At 40.7% G+C, this 20,446-nt stretch overlaps 1 protein-coding gene across 3 annotated transcripts in view; it reads left to right on the top strand.

Annotated features, from left to right (window-relative positions):
* The window catches only part of VPS54 (VPS54, GARP complex subunit), a 46,626-nt gene that overhangs the window by 21,338 nt on the left and 4,842 nt on the right, over positions 1 to 20,446 (top strand). For all 3 annotated transcript variants that reach the window (XM_027898146.1, XM_027898144.1, XM_027898145.1), the window contains 13 exons: positions 2,302 to 2,428; positions 3,460 to 3,567; positions 5,554 to 5,609; positions 7,057 to 7,153; positions 7,633 to 7,970; positions 9,549 to 9,678; positions 9,921 to 10,102; positions 10,843 to 10,955; positions 12,257 to 12,320; positions 14,282 to 14,387; positions 17,099 to 17,186; positions 18,132 to 18,253; positions 18,361 to 18,441. In XM_027898146.1, the coding sequence (XP_027753947.1) occupies positions 2,302 to 2,428; positions 3,460 to 3,567; positions 5,554 to 5,609; positions 7,057 to 7,153; positions 7,633 to 7,970; positions 9,549 to 9,678; positions 9,921 to 10,102; positions 10,843 to 10,955; positions 12,257 to 12,320; positions 14,282 to 14,387; positions 17,099 to 17,186; positions 18,132 to 18,253; positions 18,361 to 18,441 (1,612 nt within the window). The remainder of the gene's footprint in view (positions 1 to 2,301; positions 2,429 to 3,459; positions 3,568 to 5,553; positions 5,610 to 7,056; positions 7,154 to 7,632; positions 7,971 to 9,548; positions 9,679 to 9,920; positions 10,103 to 10,842; positions 10,956 to 12,256; positions 12,321 to 14,281; positions 14,388 to 17,098; positions 17,187 to 18,131; positions 18,254 to 18,360; positions 18,442 to 20,446) is intronic.

The following is a 20,446-nucleotide window of genomic DNA, read 5'->3' as shown; positions in this document are numbered from 1 at the left end:
AGAACAGATGAACTTCTAAATGGGTATCTCATTTTAAAAATATAATTACTGTCTTTTTGTGTAAACAACTTGCATCTGATTTAAAAAAAACTAAACCCAAACAACTTGTTGCTTTAGTGTTGTTATGGCAGCTTGTAGAATTTGCTTTAAATGGAGTCATGTCAGAATATTTTAATATAAAGTAAGAAAACTACTCAGATCATCCATAGACAATAATTTTTCTCTTGTAGTACTATTTGCAGAAAAAAATGTGGTTTGCCTTTAGTTGTAGTAAAAAATGAAAGAATCTTAATGGTTCTGTGAAGTAATAAATTGGTGTCTTTAATCTAGGTTAATATCCCTAATTATATATGTATCAGTTGTAACTGCTTGCTACTAGTCTAGGATACAATTAAAGTTTTAGAGCTCCAACCTTTTCAAGTTAAAATCTTCTTAATTTTACAAAAAAAGCCCCCAAAACGAATGTGTTAACTAAATTTCAAATCTGCTCTGCCGCTTTCTGCATTGTTTTCACAGTCCTTGTTGGGGTGATGGAGATAACAGTGATTTTATTTTTTTTGCACAGGTATGCTGGCAAACCACACTCTTATACTTTTTTGCACAGTAAAACCCAGGGACATGAAAAGTAGTTCTCACCTGTGTATTTTAAAAGAGGTTTTACCCTGCACTCGTAATTTTACATCGCAGACTTGTCACATTCAGTACTCATTGAAGGGATCTGATGTGTCACTGGGACCTGTTAAGAGATAATTGCCAAGGTGTTTTGCTGGACTGTGAATTGAGGTTTGACTTGTTTCTGGATGTTTCAGGCTGAAGGCATTTTTATTGCTGTTAGGGACTAGAATATCACGGGCAAAGTGGTGAGAGCAAGTGTTGGGAACTCTAGTTGGGTGTTTCCATACCTGGGGTTGGAGGGGGCAGGCTATGTTGTGTTTCAGTGCAGTTAAGCACAGTTACAGAAATAATGCACCAAAGAGCATCTTCATGCTTTCCTAAGGCCCTTTGTGTTGTGGGTATTAGTTTTGCAACTCCAGTTATTGTGTTTCAAATAGTAATCTTCAGGGGGTTTTGCTGTTGTGTTTGTTTTGAAATGTCCATAATGCGACTGGTTTGGATTTTCTAGAGGCTATTTTTGCTTAAATTAGGTATTTGAAATATGTCTGCTTTGTCCATTCCGATGAATTATTGAACAACAATTTCAAAAGCAGACACATCCCTGATGATCTTGAAATAAAAAAAAAAAAAACAAAACAATAAATTAATCTGCTCAAGTCCAGATCCAGCAAGAATCATTGACTTCAGTTCAGCACTGGCCACGTGGATTTCTGCAGGGAGGAGATACCAGGGAGTCACGAGTATATATATGATCTAACAGTCCAGCTACACCAGCACTGAATTAAAGCCATGTGCATCCTCCTCATTTTGTATCCAGGTTTTTTATCTAAAATATCACGGTTTCTGCTAATTCTTATTGGCAAAGTGTCTTGTTTGGTTGGTTTTGTTTTTTAAAAAAAAGCAGTCTTGATTTTTACAGGTATTTGTTCCCAGCTGTCAGTGGAAGTTGAAAAGCCTGGAGCGTTTGACATCTCTGAAGTTCCCACTTTTAGTTTTACTTTGCTAGAAATTTCTCTAGCTGCACAACTTTTAACGAGTGGTTGATATTTCTGATGTGAGAAATTCACTTGTGGTTCTGTATTACAACAGTTTGCAAGATATGGTTAAAAATCTCAAAATACATGGAAAAACGTTTTTTATTTAGAGTAGCGTAAAAATTGCAAATTAAAAAACTCTTCTGTGTTCTCGGAAAGCCATCCTGCCATGTAATGATATTACTGCATCTCAGTCATGTGAATTTAATGTGTAACCACATCAAAAACTCCAGTGTTTGAATTAGAAGAACTTATGGACTGATGAGCCGAGGAACTCAACAAGCAAAAGAAGTAGTATTCTTCCTTTTCAACACCTTTATTCTGACAAGCACTGAGTATTCTTAGTTCTAGTTCACTTCATTGGGCAGAGAGGTACTTCACACTTTCAAAAAAAAAAAAAAAAAAAAAGCCCTACTTCCAAATTTTATCCTCCATCAATATTCAAGTCCATATGTTTTGGTGCAAGGTGACAGTGTCTCTGAAAAATGCATGGTTTCAGCTGCTCTGAGGAGTGAAAGATTGAAGCCTCCCATTAAGCCAGTGTTGATTGCATGGAAATTACCTGCTGGGTGGTTATTTTCTTCAACTGTGAACTAATGATTCATTTTCAGGTTGATTATTGAGCTCACATCTCAATGGCTGTTTTTCTTAGGCATCTTGGCTCACAGCTTTGTGAACTGGAAAAGCTGATAGATAAAATGATGATTGCAGAGTTTTCAACTTATGCTCGCAATGATTTAAATAGACCCCTAGAAGATGATTGCCAAATTCTAGAAGAGGTATGTCTGTTATTGAAATAAACTGTCTGATGAATATGTTTGCATCCTTAACATACTTAATTAGCACCAACTAATTCACTCAGGTCCCTAGTAGCAACACTATAATTTTAGACTATTTCTCTTCTCATCCAAACCTTCCCCCGCCCCTTTATTTTTGTGCTTGATAAAATTAAAGAATTCTAATTAAACTCAGAACTGCCATCCAGCCCCACTTTAGTTTTTCAAAATAATCAGTTTGTTTTTCTCTGTTAAATATATACTGAGTTCACTTTATGAACCTCAGCATGTAAGTGGAAAAGAACATGGACTCTTCATTGACTTGGCTGTAAAATTTCAGTTTTGCAGTGAAAGCTGATATCTGCATGTTGTTCTCATTCTGTCTCTCTATGCTGTTATGGGTGCTTATATCAAGCATATGGCTGCCCTGAATATATGCTTCATTTGCAGTATATATATAAATATATATATATTCCTCATTCCTCTCAGGATCATAAACATATGAAGATTAAGCTGTTGTGATTGCTTTCTAGCCTGGAAAAGAGTTTTCTGGATTTTGCCTGTACTGTTCTTCAGTAATTGCTAGACCCTAAGAACTGTTCAGCCTTGTTTCATAAAATGTAGCGATTGCCAATAGCACTGAAATACTCCCTTTTTGGCCCTAGAGTTTCTTCCCCCCTCTGTGCTGCAACGGGCCAGCCTCTCACTTGGGCTGTATTTAGTGTCAGTCTTGCTCAGGATAAGGAAACTCACTCATCATTAGAAATATCCATGTTTTTAAGCCCTAGTAAATGAGCCCAATTAAGGAACAGGCAGGAAAGGGAGTGGGAGAAAGGAACTCGGCTGATATTGCCACAGGGAACTTTGTAGAAGTAAAGCATGGAAATAAGCTCAATGTACTGAACTGATCAAATGCTGTTTGCTGTGTGTTTGAGACACGAACTTTCTTACTGCTGTGCAATTTCTTAAAATTGTTTCTTGTCTTCACTTCAATATTTTTCATGCATTTTTTTAATTTTCTTTTTTCTTGATAGGAGAGACTCGTATCTTTAGTATTTGGACTTTTAAAACAAAGGAAGCTAAATTTTTATGAAATATATGGAGATGAAATGATTAATACTGCAAAGAACATAATTAAACAGGTAAGCCGAACATTTCTGATGTGTCTGAAAAGCCTCAACCCCTTACAAATTATTCTTTTAGTTGTTAAGGACAGCTCTGATGATGTGTTTTGGTGGCTGATGGTCTCTCATTTAGAGCAGCTGAGCTTGCAGACACTAAGGGTGTTCCTGAAGAACAGAGGTCTGTTTGCAGAAAAGACCTTTTCGGAGGGTGTAGATAGCGTTACCACACCCCAGTTTTCTCTGTATAATTACAGTTGTTCTGAACTTTCCTTTCTCTCAACACCGGGCTCTCCTGAATAGTATAGTTGTATTATAACACTATGTTTCATTAAAAAAAAACCCAAACAACAAAAAACCCACACACAACAAAACAAATACCAAAAAACCACACCAAAAAGCCTGACCCCCAACCCTCCGAAAAGCAAACTCCCCAAGTTCTTGCTGTAAACACATAAAAGAGAATCAAAGAACTTGCCAGTTGAAAGACTCAAATTCCCAGCAAATGCTACAGAAAACATTGCTTGCCTTAATGTTAACAGAGACTTAGCATAGGCACATGATTAAAAAGCTGGAGAACATCCTTGCCTTTTTCAGAGAGCGAGGTGAAGTAATGAAGAAAACCAGCTAAAACCAACAACTGAACAAAGTTCATATTACTTCTTTGGGGGGAAATGCATGGGCTAGTTTGGGTAGTGACATGACAGCTTTGGTTTGCAAACAAAAACATAGACTAAACTTCGAGTGTGTGTTTGGTACTTTTAGTTTTACTCGTTTGTTTGCACACATATGGGAGAATATTGTGTAAGAGGTGTTTTTTTTCCCTAAATATACATGGGTATTTCAAGACTTATGGTCTGATGTGCTATGAGCTCCCTCTGACTTGTATCTCAAAGGCTGGGTTTGCCATCTCCTGTCCTGTCACAGTACTCTGATGTTCACAGCTGCATTGTGAACTGGGTTGGGAACTTGGTTTTAAAAAGTTTGGATTTATTTTTTTAATATTGTTATTTGCAAGTTTTTGTTTTAAGCCAGAATTGGCTCTCCCAGTCCCCTTCACATTGCAGTTGTTCAGCTGGGAATATTTGTCTTTACGTTGAATTTTTTGGGGGTCATCTCTGCTTAAAAATAGGCAAAGTTTAATCAACTTCCACTGTAAATTTCTGTTGAATGAGGAAAATAGGACAGGATTGGAGCATTTCTCTGTGTTTTGTGCAACACTTTTGTGTTGTGACCTATTGTCTCAACCCTTAGGGATACTTTTCCTCAATAAAGGAAACTGTTTCCTTCCCACACCTCAAATGTGCTTCCTCTTCAAATGCATTGCTAGGCTGTTTTGGTCAGTGCTTTTTAGAAACTGTTTATGGCCAGGCAGGTGAAAGGGCAGAGGTTTGTAAGCACTGAACAGACAGTTCACACACAGTTCAAGGACAAAGTATGTTCTTGAAGAACAACACAGCTGTTCTACAGGTATCCTGACCACCATTACTCAGAATTTACACAGGTAAAATCCAGGTAAAATCCATGTAGCTTGAGATGGCAGCCCTCAGTCGCCATTGGGGTTGTGAATATTTGCTTAAAGGCAAGATGAGTTCACACACTTCTGACTCATTTGTTCAGTTTATTGATTGGCATTTGGGAGAAAACCCCTTTTTTGGTCTGAATGGAGTTGATTTGTACCTTGGGCTTACAAGTAGTGTGAAAACAGATCAGTGAAATGGCTGTAAAACAATAGATGTGCTTGGAATGAAAACAGATTGTTCTGGAGACCTGAAGAAACTGGCTAGTTTTGTGTGTACCAGGTGTTTTGGGGGGTTTCTTTTGGGCTTTTTTTCATTTGTTTGTAGAGAAACAAGTTGTTGAAGTGATACAAATGTCTTTATTTTGTTATTTTACTTTTCCTTATTTAACCTGAGGATTATTGTGTATGTTATGAAACTCAGCAGTGGTTAGAAAGAAGCTAAGATCTTTTTTTGTTTTGTTTTTTTCCTCCTTAAAATTTGACAGTGTGTGGTTAATACGGTATCGCAGATAGAAGAAATAGATACAGAAGTGGTTGTTAAGTAAGTATTCAGCCAGATTTTTTTTTTTTTTTTTTTTTGGTGGTGGGTGGGAATAGGATGTTTTTTAGCATAGATAAATTTGTTGTTCCAATTTTTGCCTAGATTTCCCTATAGTTAAGGATTATCCTTCTCTTTCATCTGCTTCTGTCTGCCTCTGTGTGGATACTGTGCTCCCCTTCTCATTCAGATTCGGATGTTACCTTAGATTTACTTTAAAATAAATACTAAAATTCTGTGACTCTCACTATGTGAAACGTGTATCTCTTAAATATATATCCACTTGAAAGCATTCCCTGTTGTCATAATCTGGGATTTTATGTTGAGACATGTTGGTAGTTTCAGTTCATCCTGCATGATGGAGAGCAGGAGCTACCCAGAGAGGAGCCCAGACAACTTCAGTCTTAGAAATGGTCTGTCAGGAACCTCACAAAGCCCAGCAAAGTCAAATGCCATGGCAGAGATGGAGATGGAGCCAGGCTCCTGGCGGAGATGTGCAGGGGAAGGTTGGGGCAGTGGCTGCAAGATGAAAGATGAGAAAGGCCAGAAAAATCTGTTCCCTATGAGGATGGTCAATCAGTGGAACAGGGGCCCAGAGAAGTGTGTTCTGGGACATGGTCAAGCTTTCATGGGGCAGGGCCCAGAGCAAGGCAGTCTAGTTGGACCCCCCTTGAGCAGGGCTTGGCCAAGGGGGCTCCAGAGGCTCCAGAGGCCCCTGCCAGCTTCTGTTTTTTTCCATGGCTTTATGATTCACTTGACTCAGCAAAGTGTTACCCCAAGATAATAAAAATAGTCCAGGTGATAAAGCGAAGTGAGTGGCAGAATCTACATGGGATTCATATCCAGATTGGGAGAAGACTGGGCACAGGGTCATTTTTAAACATTTGGTCACTATTCTCCAGTGTTTACTCTTCTGCTGTTGGGTCCTAACTGTATTACAGGGTTTAACTTTTGTTCTGTCAATGACTTTTCTGCCCTTTGCCACAAACAGCTGACTTGTACTTTAATAGCAGAAGTGGTCTCATTGCAATGCCACAAAATGAGCTTAACAACACAGTTTTTGTAACACAAAATATTTTCATTTAATTTTTTTTGTAATTTTTTTTTTCCTCCCATGTGATTTGTGAAAACGTTATTAACCCCCATCCCTTGTTGGTAACACATAACTTATGCCAGGGAAAAGAACATTATGCCCATGAAAAAAACTAAATGGTAAATGTGAAGCTTTCGTTCTTTTATAGTATTTTCATTTTATATCTCTCCTTTCCCCTTCCACTTACGTGACTGTTGTTCAGGTAATGTCTGTTGTTCTGCCAGATAGAAGTCTACATAGTTTTCCCTATATTTACAATTCAAGTTAGAGCATGTGATTTTTTTTCTTTATGTGCCAGTAGGCCAGCATCGTGGCCAGCAAACAGTAGCTGTTTGCTGAATACTGCTCTTTTTTTAGGCTTGCAGACCAGATGAGGATGATGAATTTTCCTCAGTGGTTTGATTTGCTGAAGGATATTTTTTCTAAATTCACGATCTTCCTCAAGAGAATAAAGGTAAGACATCCATTTATAAAGAGCTTCACGAAGTTCAGGCATGAAAGGGAATGAAGTTACTTTCCATTTGAAGTCTTAAGGTGTTGGTTTTGCTTATAGAGTTCAAACTTCTGATTGAAAGAGGGAGATGTGAATATTGGCATCCAGGGCAAAAATGATTAGTGCTAACAAAGGGAGTGGTGGCAAAGAGATAATACCTCTTTTTGCATGATTACATCTATTTTAGGCTGCTAGGGATTAGGACAGAACTTTTGTATGTGTTAGATTGGTGAAAGAAACCTCATTCTCAGAAAGATCTGATACTGGTTCCCATCAGACGGATGGGTCTGTCTCCGAATACTAATTACAGAATAGAAAATAAAGCCAGGATTTAGTTCAATTTTGTGGTTAAAAGAAAATCTCTTCCTAGCACGAGCTTGTGGCACAGGGTTTTATTTTGGGGTGTTTTTTTTTGTAATAAAAGTTATATTTTATTCTAGGCAACGTTAAATACTATCCGTAGCGTGGTTTTCTTGGTTCTAGACAAGAACCAAAAAAACAGAGACCTGGAGGACACCTTGCAAAAGAACTCTGCCAAGGAGAGCTCGGTGGACACCGAAGTGGCTTATCTGACCCACGAGGGCATGTTCATCAGCGACGCCTTCGGGGAAGGGGAGCTCCCGGCCGGAGCGGCTGACACTACCTCTCAAAGGAACACCTCCCCAAACAGTGAGCCCTGCAGCAGCGACTCGGTCTCTGAACCCGAGTGCACGACCGATTCCTCATCCAGCAAGGAGCAAACATCCTCTTCTGTTACTCCAGGAGGAGTAGAGATGATGTAAGTGAGCGCGGTGCCCATCTCCGCTTTGCAGCAATGGCAGGAACGAGGTGTGAGGGGCAGGCAGTTGTTTCTAACGATTCAGTACAAAAATTGACTTTGGAGGAATGTGCCTTTTAGGTAAGTGTAGTGAACCTCCACCATTGCCCCTAGAGGCTGCCATCAGAGTGCACTGCTTCCAGCTCACCTTTTTTTCATTTATTTACCTTGTTTTCACCTCTGTATGTAGTGGTACAGGGACTGTCACTTGTTACACAAAAGAGCCCCTTCTCCATCAGCTCTTCTGGGGAGGCCACTTGTGTAGGCAGCATGAGAGATACAAGTCCAGCCTGCATGAAAGACTGATTGTCATGCCTTTAGCAGACAAAAATTGTCTCTATTCCCTGTCCATGCTCCCTATGGCAGTTTTTTCTGGGTTTTTCTTGTCTGGCTTTTTTTTAAGCTGACTTCATGGAATACACCTTGATAAATTCTAGAGAAAAATTCTAGAGAAAAATGGTTTGATAATAACCATTTAACTTGCATACTTAAATAAATAAACAAACCCATCTCAATGCTTTGGTTTCATAGGCAGTGCTGCCCTGAGGTGCTCCAGACTCCAGAGGTGTAACCTTTTGGCATCCTTTTGTGAATCCCTTATGGTGGAAGAGAAATGAAAAGTGAAGAAGAGTCCAGGGTTACAGGGAAGAGCAGGGAAAGAGAAAGGGGTTGGATCCAAACTAGTCTGGAGCACTTTGCCGAGTGTGCTAAAAATACACCACTCAGCTACAGCTCTTGAGGAGCAAAGTTGTTTCTGAAGCTGGTTGCATAACTTCATTCTGAAATGAAGTTGCTTTATCCCTCTTCTGTTTTTTATTGCGCCTTTGCTCTGTGTTTGGAGCAGGCTAATAAAAACACACAGAACAGTGTTAGCCCAGTTGCTGCTCTATAGTGTATTGAGTTGTTTCTCTCCTCTCACTCTGTCAGTCCCTTGAGCTGGACCAGAAGATTGTTATCTTCACTAATGACATGAGCCATGAAGAGCAGAGCTGAGCTATGTGCTGACCTCAAAACACTAGACGAGTCATACAAGGTTTTTTAAAAAGAACCAGCTTAAGAGCCTGAAGTCTAAAAAGCTCATAGAATGACAGCCTATGGAGTAAGGTTGAGGGAAGTGCCAAGTATCTATATATTAGGCCTTACACTTTCATCAGAAGAGAAATGCTGTATTTTATCTGTCATATGCTTTATGATGCTCAGGTGTTACAGGAGCTAGGTAAATTTTAGTTCAGTAAATGTTAATTGTATTTATTGTATTAGTAATGACTGTATCCTGTTTCCTCTTAGACCATTCATAGCAATTAGAATGTGGATTAAAAAAAAAAAAAAATATGCAGTTATGCATTTCCTTGCTACAGGGACTGACATGACATTGACAGCAGCTTATAAGATCCCATCTGTACAAAGTGACTTTAGTGATTAACTGACTGCCTGCATTTGACAGTTGCTGCAAGGCTCTTTCCTCCTTTAACCTGTGTGCAGAAATACATGGTTTTTTCGATAAACTGACGGTCAGCCTACTGGTTCTGTCATTTATAGGATCGGTGAAGACATGAAGCTGACTGACCTGGAGCTGGTCAGGCTGGCAAACAATATTCAGGAGTTACTTTATAATGCCTCCGATATCTGCCATGATCGTTCAGTCAAGTTCCTCATGGCAAGAGCAAAGGTAAGGAGCATGGATCAGACTGCTGGTGGTGTCTCATGCTTAATGGGAATTTGCTCCCAGGGTTCTGAAATGACACTCACAATGGGAGTCTCATTAGGGTTAAATATATGTCCCATATAGGGTTAAATGATGTGCCTCTTAAAATACTAGTAACCCTCAGACACGCTGACCAGTTATTTCTTTACATCTCTGGGTTTTTTTGTGGTGTTGTGTCCCCTTACAGTGGTTTTCTTTGCATACAGGATGGCTTCCTAGAGAAGCTGAATTCCAACGAGTTTGTTACTCTCTCTCGCTTGATGGAAGGCTTTATCGTAGATACTGAGCAGATCTGTGGCAGGAAGAGTATGTCCTTGCGAGGAGCACTTCAGAGTCAGGCCAACAGATTTGTGAATAGATTTCATGAGGAGAGAAAGACAAAACTAAGGTATTTCTGAGTAGAAGATCTTTGTTGTTCTTCCGTGAATGATTTTGTCAATTGTGTGCCAGCCAAACACAATCTTTTGTTGCCCAGAGCTCTAGTAAACCTGTTATACTTAAGGGGGTGAAAAAAACGTATTAAAACCCAATTATTTCCAAGTGGTTTAGACTTTTACTCTTTTCGTAACTTCATTTCTTCAAACTGTATTGTTCTACATTACCTAAATAAGGACAGTAACGGCTACAGAAAGTACACAAGGCTAACATTGAAAAGCAGCATCGCTTTGTCTCAGAAGTTTAAGAATAATTCACTTTCAAATGTTTTCTTAAAAAAAAAAAAAAAAAAGAGAGAGAGAAAACTAAACCGCTTGGGGAACAGCCTTGCCAGTAACATACATCAAGTCTATTTGCTCTCATCCGTCAAAAGCTGTAAAATTTCAAGTATTTGCACATTACTTCATGGGCAATGATCTCATAAAGACCTTTATTGCCTAGTGTTGTTTTTTGGTCCCTATGACAAACTGAATGAACAAATTGGGAGATCTCTAGACCAACACAGTGTTGTTCTGTTTTGCTGCTGCCCGTTGTTGGACACCTCCTTCTGATGAAGATGACTAGCATAGTGTTCTGGGCCAGTGGCTTTTTAAAAATTGTTGTACTTTTGATTCCACAACTTTACAGGCAGGAGAACCATCTCAATACAAGGCTTTTCTTTCTCAGCCTCCTCTCTTTTGTGTTTATAACCAGTCTGCTTTTGGACAATGAGCGCTGGAAGCAAGCTGAAGTTCCTGCTGAGTTTCAGGACCTTGTCGATTCGGTGTCAGATGGCAGAATTTCTCTCCCTGAAAAAAAACCAGCAGGTGTGTGTCTAGCCGTCCTACTGTGGAATGAATTTACTATCAGCAAATTCTGCTAGTGACTGCTGATGGACATATTCTGATGTCACTCTTGATCTGCATGTGCTCACTGTCTTCTGGGGGCATCAGAAGGAAATTGATACCTATTTTCTTTATTATTTGTCTCTTACCGCTCTTGAAACTTCTTGTACTGACCTTGATAAAATGATTTATTCATTTCTTGAGAACACCCAGAAGTGTTAGCACAGGGAGGGAACTGCCTTTTTATACAAGTATTCCCAGTGTAGAGGCTTTACAGTCTTTGCACAAACTCGGTCTTTTCGGAGAACAAACCACTGAAGAATTGCCGGGGACTGAGGAGCACGTGCATGTGCTCAGCCCCCCCTTGTGTGAAACAAAGCTTGCTCCTTCCCACTACTTCATCTGCCAGTTCCAATGAAAGGCAGCATGCCATGTGGCTGCTCAGGGAAGGGAAAACTCACGTTCATTCAATTATTTACCTTGCCACAGAAACCTCACTTGACCTCAGAGAAGTCACTTTTTCTCCTCGTGCCCCACTTCCCCGTGTGCGCAATGGGAATACTTAATGTGTTCTTACCTCGTGGGGAAACTCGTCCAATATTGTGGTGAGAGATGTGTGTGAATACCTAGGAGAGGAAGAAAACACACAGAGAGGGGGAGAAAAAAGGCCATAGATTAGAAGAAAGAAAATACAGTGATACCTTGGTAGAGAAACCCTTCCAAAAAGAATATAAAAAAGCAGATGCAGAGAGTGTATTAGTAATAATCACTCCAATTATGGAACACAACACTAAAATACCTTTGTCCAACCATTGCTTTTAAAATAACCTCTTGCAGCTTCCTTCAGGCAGATAATTTAGCATGAAAAACTGCATCAGTAAGAGCTTCTGTGAAGCCTGAAGAAGTGATTTGAAGCTAAAATATTAATATACACAGCAATCACTTGAGAATGTATAGTAGAAAACCTAGTGACTTTTTCTGCTTTTCTTCTTCTATTTGTAACCTGTTGTACTTGGGGTTTTTAAGACCATAATTACTGTGGGACACTGTGGAATTTTTGACCTAAAATCACAGCAGATAATAACGTAACTTTATGGGTTGTAATGATTATGATGGGTGATCAAGTATCTAATTAATATTGTAAAAGAAGAGCAGTGCTCCAAAGAACGATTGTGGGTTTTTTCAAACCTTAATAGGTGAACGCTGTGTTTTTATGAATAGCATTTTTTGCCCTTGTTTTTTGATTCAACTCATTCCTTTTCCTGTCTTGCTAAAATGTCTAGCTACTGAAGAAAGAAAGCCAGCTGAATTCCTTGTTGTTGAAGGACAAAAATATGCAACAGTTGGGTAAGATGCACACTTTTCTCTTAGTAGTGGGTTAGTTGGCAAGAACTTCTGAGTAGAACTGTGATGAATGTTAACAGCTTTAGCAGTCTGATTTAAATTGAAAATCCCTCTCCTTTCACAAACTAGTTTCTCTTTAGTTCCCAAACAGTTATAAAAGCTCTTCTGTACATTAAAATGCTGATTTTCCTCTGAATGACCAGGCTAAAATTTATCATTTTATTTGAATGGTTTTTTTCCATTATTTCATAAAAACACATAATTGTGAAAATACACGTTTGTAGCACACTGTTATTTCTTATGTAATCTAGGTACCTCTGGCAAAAATCATAGGCTCCTGGAATAGTTTGGGATGGAAGGGACTTTTAAAGGTCATCTAGCCCACCTTTCCTGCAAGAAGCAGGGACACCTTCCACTAGACCAGGTTGCTCAGAGCCCTGTCCAGCCTGACCTTGAACGTTCCAGGGATGGGTCACCCTCAGGGCAGCCCCTGCCAGTGTTTCACCACCCTCATCGTTAAACATTCCGTCCTTATATCTAGTCTGAATCTACCCTCCTTTGCTTTAAAACAATTACTCCTTGTCCTGTCACCACAGGACCTACTAAGAAGTTTGTCCCCATCGTTCCTATAAGCCCATTTTAAGTACTGAAAAGCCGCAGGAAAGTCTCCCTGGAGCCCTCTTTTCTCCAGTCTGAACAGCACCAAAACACGAGTCCACAACTGAAAAATTGCTTGTCTTATTCAGAAGGAGAAAAGGGCCATCTCAGAAGCTGCATACACTGTTTCTTGGCATCCTGGTTGCTTTGAATTGGAAAGTAGTTTCTTAGAGCTGGTTATATCAAAGACATTTTAAAATATGCGATACATACTTCTTTCATTTAAAAGCATGCTGTTTCCAAAGACTGTGAGGCTTAAGCGTTAAATATGCATGAAAGTGTTTCTGAGGAGGGAGTAAAACCTGGAAGATCTCACTCCCCAGAGTCCTCACATCAATTTACCCATACTTAAAAGTTGTGATGTGCAGAATGTCTTGGACCAGCTGTCATTTTATGAGCTGCTTCATGATGATGCATCGTTGTTCAATTAGAAGCAGAAGCTGATGGCTGAGGACTTCTGTGCCAGCCAACTGATATCACTGCAAAAGAGCATTTCAGGTCATGTAGGAGCATTGCTTTAAAGGATAAAATTTACCTAATATATGATGTGTTTGATGATCCATCTCTGCTCATTTGAAACTTGTTACATTTAGCTGTGTGAAGCAATTGTGAGCCTCGTGGTGCAAATACTTGTTTCAGTTCTAGACACTTTAACATACAGTTTCATTGCATTTAATCAAGTAAGAGGCATTCATCAAAAATGCCTTGCTGTTCACAAAGTATTCTTCAGGTGTGTATTTTCAGCTGACTTTTCATTATCTTTCTGCACTCTACTGCCTAAAGGAAGAATGACATTTAACTCTTTGAAATGTTATAATATCTACTTTGGACATTTGATCTCACTTCTGTTTTCCTACCTTCTGTGTATTTAAATTCAAAGGAGCATGCCTGCTCTTTGTGGAACCTTCGTAATTCCATCCAGTAGCTCCCAAATTCTCCAGTACCTGCTGGCTTCAGGGGAAATTACAGGTGTTGAGCATCTTTGAATATTTGGTGCTATTTCTTCACAACTGCTTTCTCTGTTTGTGACTCCTTAGAATTCATTACATATTTTTTCAGAGATTTTTCTGTGATAAAAAGTCCCTTTTTCCACACACACCCCCTTTGGAATGAGTATTCATTATAACTATCTGTATACCTTCTTTTATATTTTACTTCTATTTCACATCAGTCAGTGGGTTTATTCAATGCTGTAATCTCTAGTAGTGGGTAGCTTTCTATCACCATGACTGGCCTGTGTTTGATTATTTTTTTTCCAATATCTTTTGTGCCTGAGGTGACATATTTGGCTGTTTCCTCTCTTGTAGGACAGTATTGCTGCTAATAAGAATAATCCTTGAGTACTGCCAGTGTGTGGATAACATTCCTTCCATCGCCACTGACATGCTGACCCGCCTGTCTGACTTACTGAAGGTATGACTCCAGATGCACCTGCTGTGCTGTCAGGGTGGACAAATGTCTTACTCTGCATAATGCTCCTCTGTTTTTATTATTTCGTATAAATTATCTAGAAATCATCGTGTTTTCTGCTGTGCCATAAGAAAGCCTTTTAAGTCAAAGGCATTAAAGATGCAATTTATTGTGGGAATTAACTCTGGGAGGGCTGTCTTTCCTCTTATATATATATATATATATATATATATATATGCACACACATACATACATAATATATATATCTGTTTAGGCCCCAAGGCCTAGCAGTTAATTTATGTCAAGACTTTCACTTGTGCCTTTGCCCACAGAGATTATATCAAGTATTAGGGTTCTGAACATGAACATAATCAATAAAAGATAAACAGATTCTACTCTCCAAAAGTATATTTTATTTTCGTAGGTGCCAGGGAAGGGGAAACACACTCTGGGAGATGGATCTTGAAATAATTTTCTTGTTGGTAGTTCTTATTTGAATAACCAGATGCAGGAACACTCCTCCCTGCAGTTGTATTCAGATTCATCCACACACTTTCCCCTTTAAAAGCACTATCCAAGGCAGATCAGTGTGTTTGGGCCTGCCCCTCTTCACCTCTCCTTCTCCAGCTGCTGCTTCACTCAGAAATTGCATCACCTTTTCACAGGCAGGTAGAATAGCAGCAGGTGCCTCAAACTTGGCAAGATTTGCCTCTCTGTTTTACTTCCCTGTCCTTACCTTATCTTGTAGCTCTGCCATTTGTGCTTTACTTCTTTGTATTCAAACACCATGTGCAGTTTAAATATTGTACTTCCTATCTGTCAGCAAGGTGCCATCAATTGGAGAAATGTCAAGAACAACTAGCAGAAACAAAAGCTGGTTTATTACACTTTGAACAAAATAGAGCCACTTGAGGTGTCCTGGCAGGTCAGAGCTACCAACCCGTGAGGGCAGCAGAAGCTGGACTTTGTTGTGGTGGAAAATGGAAAGGGTTTCATTTCGAGGTAATGAAATTCCAGGCAGTTTTGAACTGTGGCTGCAACCTGAGTGAAATGACACCAGTGTATGGGCAAAATCTGGACTGTTTGGATGGTGCGGACAAGAGAAGGCTCACGGCCACATGCTGGGTGCAGAAATGCTTTCCTCCCAGCAGGCACAAGAAGGGGGTGTTGCTCTTTTGCTGTTTCAGACCTGCTGCTTCCTCGCTGCTCTGTCTGCAACAGGTGATCTGAGCACAGCACAGAACCCGCAGGAGGCAGGGGAGAGTACGTGTGTCCATCATCCTTTCCAGACCAAGCGTTTAATGGTCTGCCTCACAGTTAACACTAACCTGAGCTCAGTATTTCAGAGGAGCTTAGGCTGTGTGAGATACATCTGTCTTCAGCTCAGTGGTTCTGCTTTGGAAGTCCACCCAGAGGTATAAGAAAAGGTCTTGCTTTTCTGCAGGAGGAGATGAAGTGAATGTCAGACGGTTTCAGACCCTGACCTCTGTCTGAGAGCAGGGTAGGTTATGCCTCTCTCAGGTCAGGGGCCACATGCAGCTCTGGTTTGGTTGTGGTATGAGGTCTGGGTTGCTTTTCTGGCCCTGGATACACCACTGGCAGCTCAGAGTTGGGGGTGAGGGGTTCATGGTGTGTCCTCTGTGGGCCTGCATTTTGTGACTGACTCCAGGCAATAGCCAGAAAAATTATTTCTTCTTTTTACCCAAGGAGTGTTTGAAATGTTGGGTTTGTTCTTATATTCTCATGAAGCAAGATCATTGAAGCTGGATTGTACACCACCCCCCCACACCCCTCCCACTCCCAAAAAAGGAGATCTGTGTGAGGGAAATCCTCTGTGTTGCAGACACAAGCTGTAGGGCAACCTTGTCACAGTTTCTTCTGAATCTTCAGGTACACAGGAAAGGGTCAGCACTGTGTAAGTTTTGCCTCCCACTTTCCAGCCCAGTGTCAACAGACAAACATGTTTAAATATGAGCCCTGGGACTTCTGCTCTCCGTTCAGTGCAGGAACTGGGGACAACAGCAATGGCTCTTCCACTGCATCACCTGGGCCAATCTGGAATATCTGGTGTCTCAAGCTGGGTGATGAAGCAGAATTCCAATATAAGACAGAACATGCTGACAGCAACTGTCTTACTGTCCAGAGACCTTGCTGGCCTATCAGAGTGTTTTACACATCTACTGAAGAAAACCAGCAAGCTCCTCACCCTTTGCCCCATCCAAGGTCCTGGTTTGAGAAGTCTGTTTTATAGATTTGTAATATGAGGCTGTTCTTGTGTATGGCTTTCAAAGGGAGGCTGAACATGGTGAGTCTGCAGCAAGTCTGTCTTGCTGCTTTCTTTCACCCTGAGAGAAGCCTCACCTAAAGGATCTCCTAGAGAAGCAGAAACTAGTCCTTGAATTGAAATCACTGGGTATCTGTTTTTAAAAGCAGTATTTCTGCTTCTCATTGCTGAAGCACTGCCTTGAGTGCTTCACCATAAGCTAAGTCAAAAAACACTGGGCAAGTGACTACTGAGAGTGGTAAAAAAGTTCCTTTTGTCTTACTAATAGTCACGAACTCCTCTGGAGTAAGGAATATGTGAAACTCTGAAACTGGCCTTCATAATAATTCTTTTATCTTGGAAATTTCTGTTGATGGCGTTTTCTAAACTGTGGTTATGTATAGTTGATAAAGAGTCAGCATGCATTTTCACTGTCTTTTCTTTCTCACAGTATTTCAACTCTAAAAGTTGCCAACTAGTGCTTGGAGCTGGTGCATTACAAGTTGTTGGCTTGAAAACAATCACTACAAAAAACCTAGGTATGGATTTCTAAATTTAGAAGGTCAAAGCTTGTTCTTCTGCCCGTTAAACCAAAATGCGAAAAAAAACCCTAAACATTTATGATGTTATGTTTGAGTTTTGGTGCCATGCATGGACACAGAGGGTGATAAGACCTTACTGGTTACCTATCTGGCCTGGGAGAACTGGGTGCCCTGTTCCATGCTGCAGCAGAGTCATGACACAATATTCCAGACCTCCAGTTTTAAACTTAATTTCTCCTGAAATTAATAACCTTTGACTGATGGGTTGAAACAGGCATCTGAACTTATAGTTCCCATGTTTCAGGGTGTCCCAATTACCAGTCTGCCTTTCCTTTTTGGAAAGGGAACAGCTGGAGGAGAATGAGTGGAGAGGCTGCCCCCCAAGGGGCTGTGGGCAACAGCTGGATCAGGTTTTTGCTGCAGAACGCTTGGCCAGGGTGGTGACCATGACACAGTGTGTCCTCCTGCTGGCTCAGGCCTTGTTGGACTCAGGATAAGCTCAGTTTTGGGGATCCTGTTGGCACTGCAGCCCGAGCAGGTTCAGGGCATGTCAGCACTGGCAGGGCAGGGTGTTTCTGTACACCACTGCAGAAAAAACATTGATGCCTTGAGAATGTGGTTCCTGAGGTTAGGTGGGTGATGATTCAGGTCTTCTGAGATCTCTCCGATGTCTGTGCGTGCTCAGGGCTCAAAATGTCAAGTAAACACTTAAAGCCTCTGGGAAAATTAGTTCCTTATCCCATATCTTTCCGAAGCTGGGTGCGAATAGCCGGGTACCAGTCTGGGGTCTTCACTGGGTGGGGGTTCCCAGTGGAAACAAAGAGACTAACAAAAAATTGATAAACTGTGTCAGATCTATTATTTATGTTAAAGGAGATACAGTCCATACAAAATGACTCTTCCTGTGCAATAATTACATTGTTTTTCTTTCTGAATTTACAGCCCTTTCTTCACGTTGCCTACAGCTCATTGTACACTACATTCCCATTATCAGGGCTCATTTTGAAGCTCGGCTGCAGCCGAAGCAGTTTAGCATGCTCAGGCATTTTGACCACATTACAAAGGTAATTCTTGTGGCATTTCCTAATTAAACACAAAGTTCTGCTTTTCAATTGTACTCTGAAGAATATGAATGCCATTAGAAAATGAAACCTGTTTTCTTCCCTTACAGGATTATCACGACCACATAGCTGAAATTTCAGCAAAGCTCGTTGCCATAATGGATAGCTTATTTGACAAACTATTATCCAAGGTAATGATTTATGGAAATAATTATATACTCTCTAAATTGCAATTGGAAGTCTCACTGTATGCAGCCTAGATGTTTCAAATGGAGTCTTAAACTTACCTAATCAGGACTTGTTTGAACTTCTTTAAACTGAAAGCACAGAAAGCTCTGTGCTGTTCTCATGAATGTACTTTGTGTTAATGTTTGCCATCGAGACGTCGCTCCCACAAAAAATAAATTTTCCATTGACTCCTTCAGCAGGAACAGAAATGCTTTGGCTGGCACAGATGCTCGTGTGTTCAGGAGCTGAAGTGCTCTCCTACCACTGACAGCTCTAGTCTGCCGCCAGGCTCAGCAAGTCCCATTTCCTGCTCTTTCCAGTGGTGCCTCTTTGGAAGCGGGAGGGTGGCATTTCCGACAGCTGAGGAAGCACCAAAAAAATGCTGAGGAGGAAGAGTTTTTGGAGGGGAAGGACCAGCCCATTTATTGGGCTGCAGGCCTGGGGACTGGAGGTCTGTGCTCAGCAGTTCCTGCTCTGCAGCAGCATTAGTCGCTGTCCCACGAATTGCTCTTAGTGTATTCTGCTTTTTGAACACTCCTCAGTGGTTCACTCTGGTCCTGGGCTGGTTCTACTCACTGTGACTTAATTTAGGGTTGGAGAGACCTCCCCAGGATGGGACCTCATGGGCCCACAAATCCGACAGATTAAGTACACGAGCTGTTAAAGCTTTGTGTTGTGCTTTGGATCTTATGGTCCTTGGGGAAAAATAAAAAAAAAAAACTGTTTCATGAGAGAAATAAATGAATTCTTTAGTAACATTTGATTGATTGGCCTGCGCCAGCCTCTTCCTTGGAGGAGCTCATGAGAAGCACAGGATCACAGATGAGGGACAGGCTGATAAGAGCTGCAGTGAGGCAGCTCTAACAGGCAGCATTTCTGTCTTCCTTGCTGTTCCTCTTATTTTATGTTGTGCTTTCTCATTTCATCTGTTTCTTTGGTCTATCAAATAGTGTTACCTAAACTTAGGGGAGGGGAAAAAAAAAGAAGGCCAAAAGCATTTAAGTTGGGATTCCTTGCCCCTATTGTGTTTACTTTTTTAAAAATGTGTTTATGTTCTTTGCTGAAGACAAAAATGGACTGCTGCTTTATTGGGGGTTTTATCCCCCTTAAAAATAGCTGTCCTGTGAATTAACAAGGCGTTTTGGCCACTTTACCCCATATCTCTTGAGAGTAAAAGATAAATGCAAGTATTTACATCAATACCAAACAAGTTAGCCCACAACAAACCAGTAACACAGTTTATGGTCTTGATAACAGTTGGTAAGAACTCATCCCTTACTGTTCTTCCATCTTTACAGCCCATGCTCTCCTTGGGAGCTGGCACAAGTTATAAACTGTAAATATTCCTGTCCTTTAGAGCTCTTAAGGGCTTGAGTGAGAGTGCTTGGCTCCCATGAATGCAATCCACAGAGTCCAGGAGTAAAGGAGACCATGGGTTGATTTGCCTCCCTTCCCACCATACCCCATCATTTGGCTCATCTTGTTCCCGAAATAATGAAATCTGAAGGCTGTGAAGGGCATAAACCCAGGAAATTTGCAAATGGGCATGTCAGTACAACCATGTCAGCGTGTTCTTGGGGTTATATGTTTTTCTGAGAGTCCAAATATTTCAGTGTCCTGTGCGTAAAATGGTCACCTGCCTTGAGGTGTGTAAATCTGAACCAGTCAGTGAGTTCCATAGCAGTGGGTGTCCGGCACACTTCAAAACCAGGAATTGCATGATCCTGCTTTGTAGGAGACAAACAGTTTGGTGCCATGGACAGGAGATACCAGGAGACCTGGCACTTGGGTAATATGAGCGAGTTACTTCTGAGTTTCCAGGCTATGCTTCCCCCTGGGAGCTCCATAGAATGTCCTCACCCAGTGCCACTGTGCCGAGGAGGTTCAGCCACACTTCCCAGCAGCTGTTATCCTTGGCAGGAAGATAAAACAGGAATGGGGGTATTGAACAGTGGAAATAATACCATT

Source organism: Empidonax traillii, unplaced genomic scaffold (assembly GCF_003031625.1).
Source record: "Empidonax traillii isolate 1590-97213 ecotype Southwest subspecies unplaced genomic scaffold, ASM303162v1 scaffold580:size560489, whole genome shotgun sequence".
In the NCBI taxonomy this organism is placed as follows: Eukaryota; Metazoa; Chordata; class Aves; order Passeriformes; family Tyrannidae; genus Empidonax; species Empidonax traillii.
The sequence above is the reverse complement of the archived record's forward strand: the minus strand, read 5'-3'. Positions and strand labels throughout refer to the sequence as shown.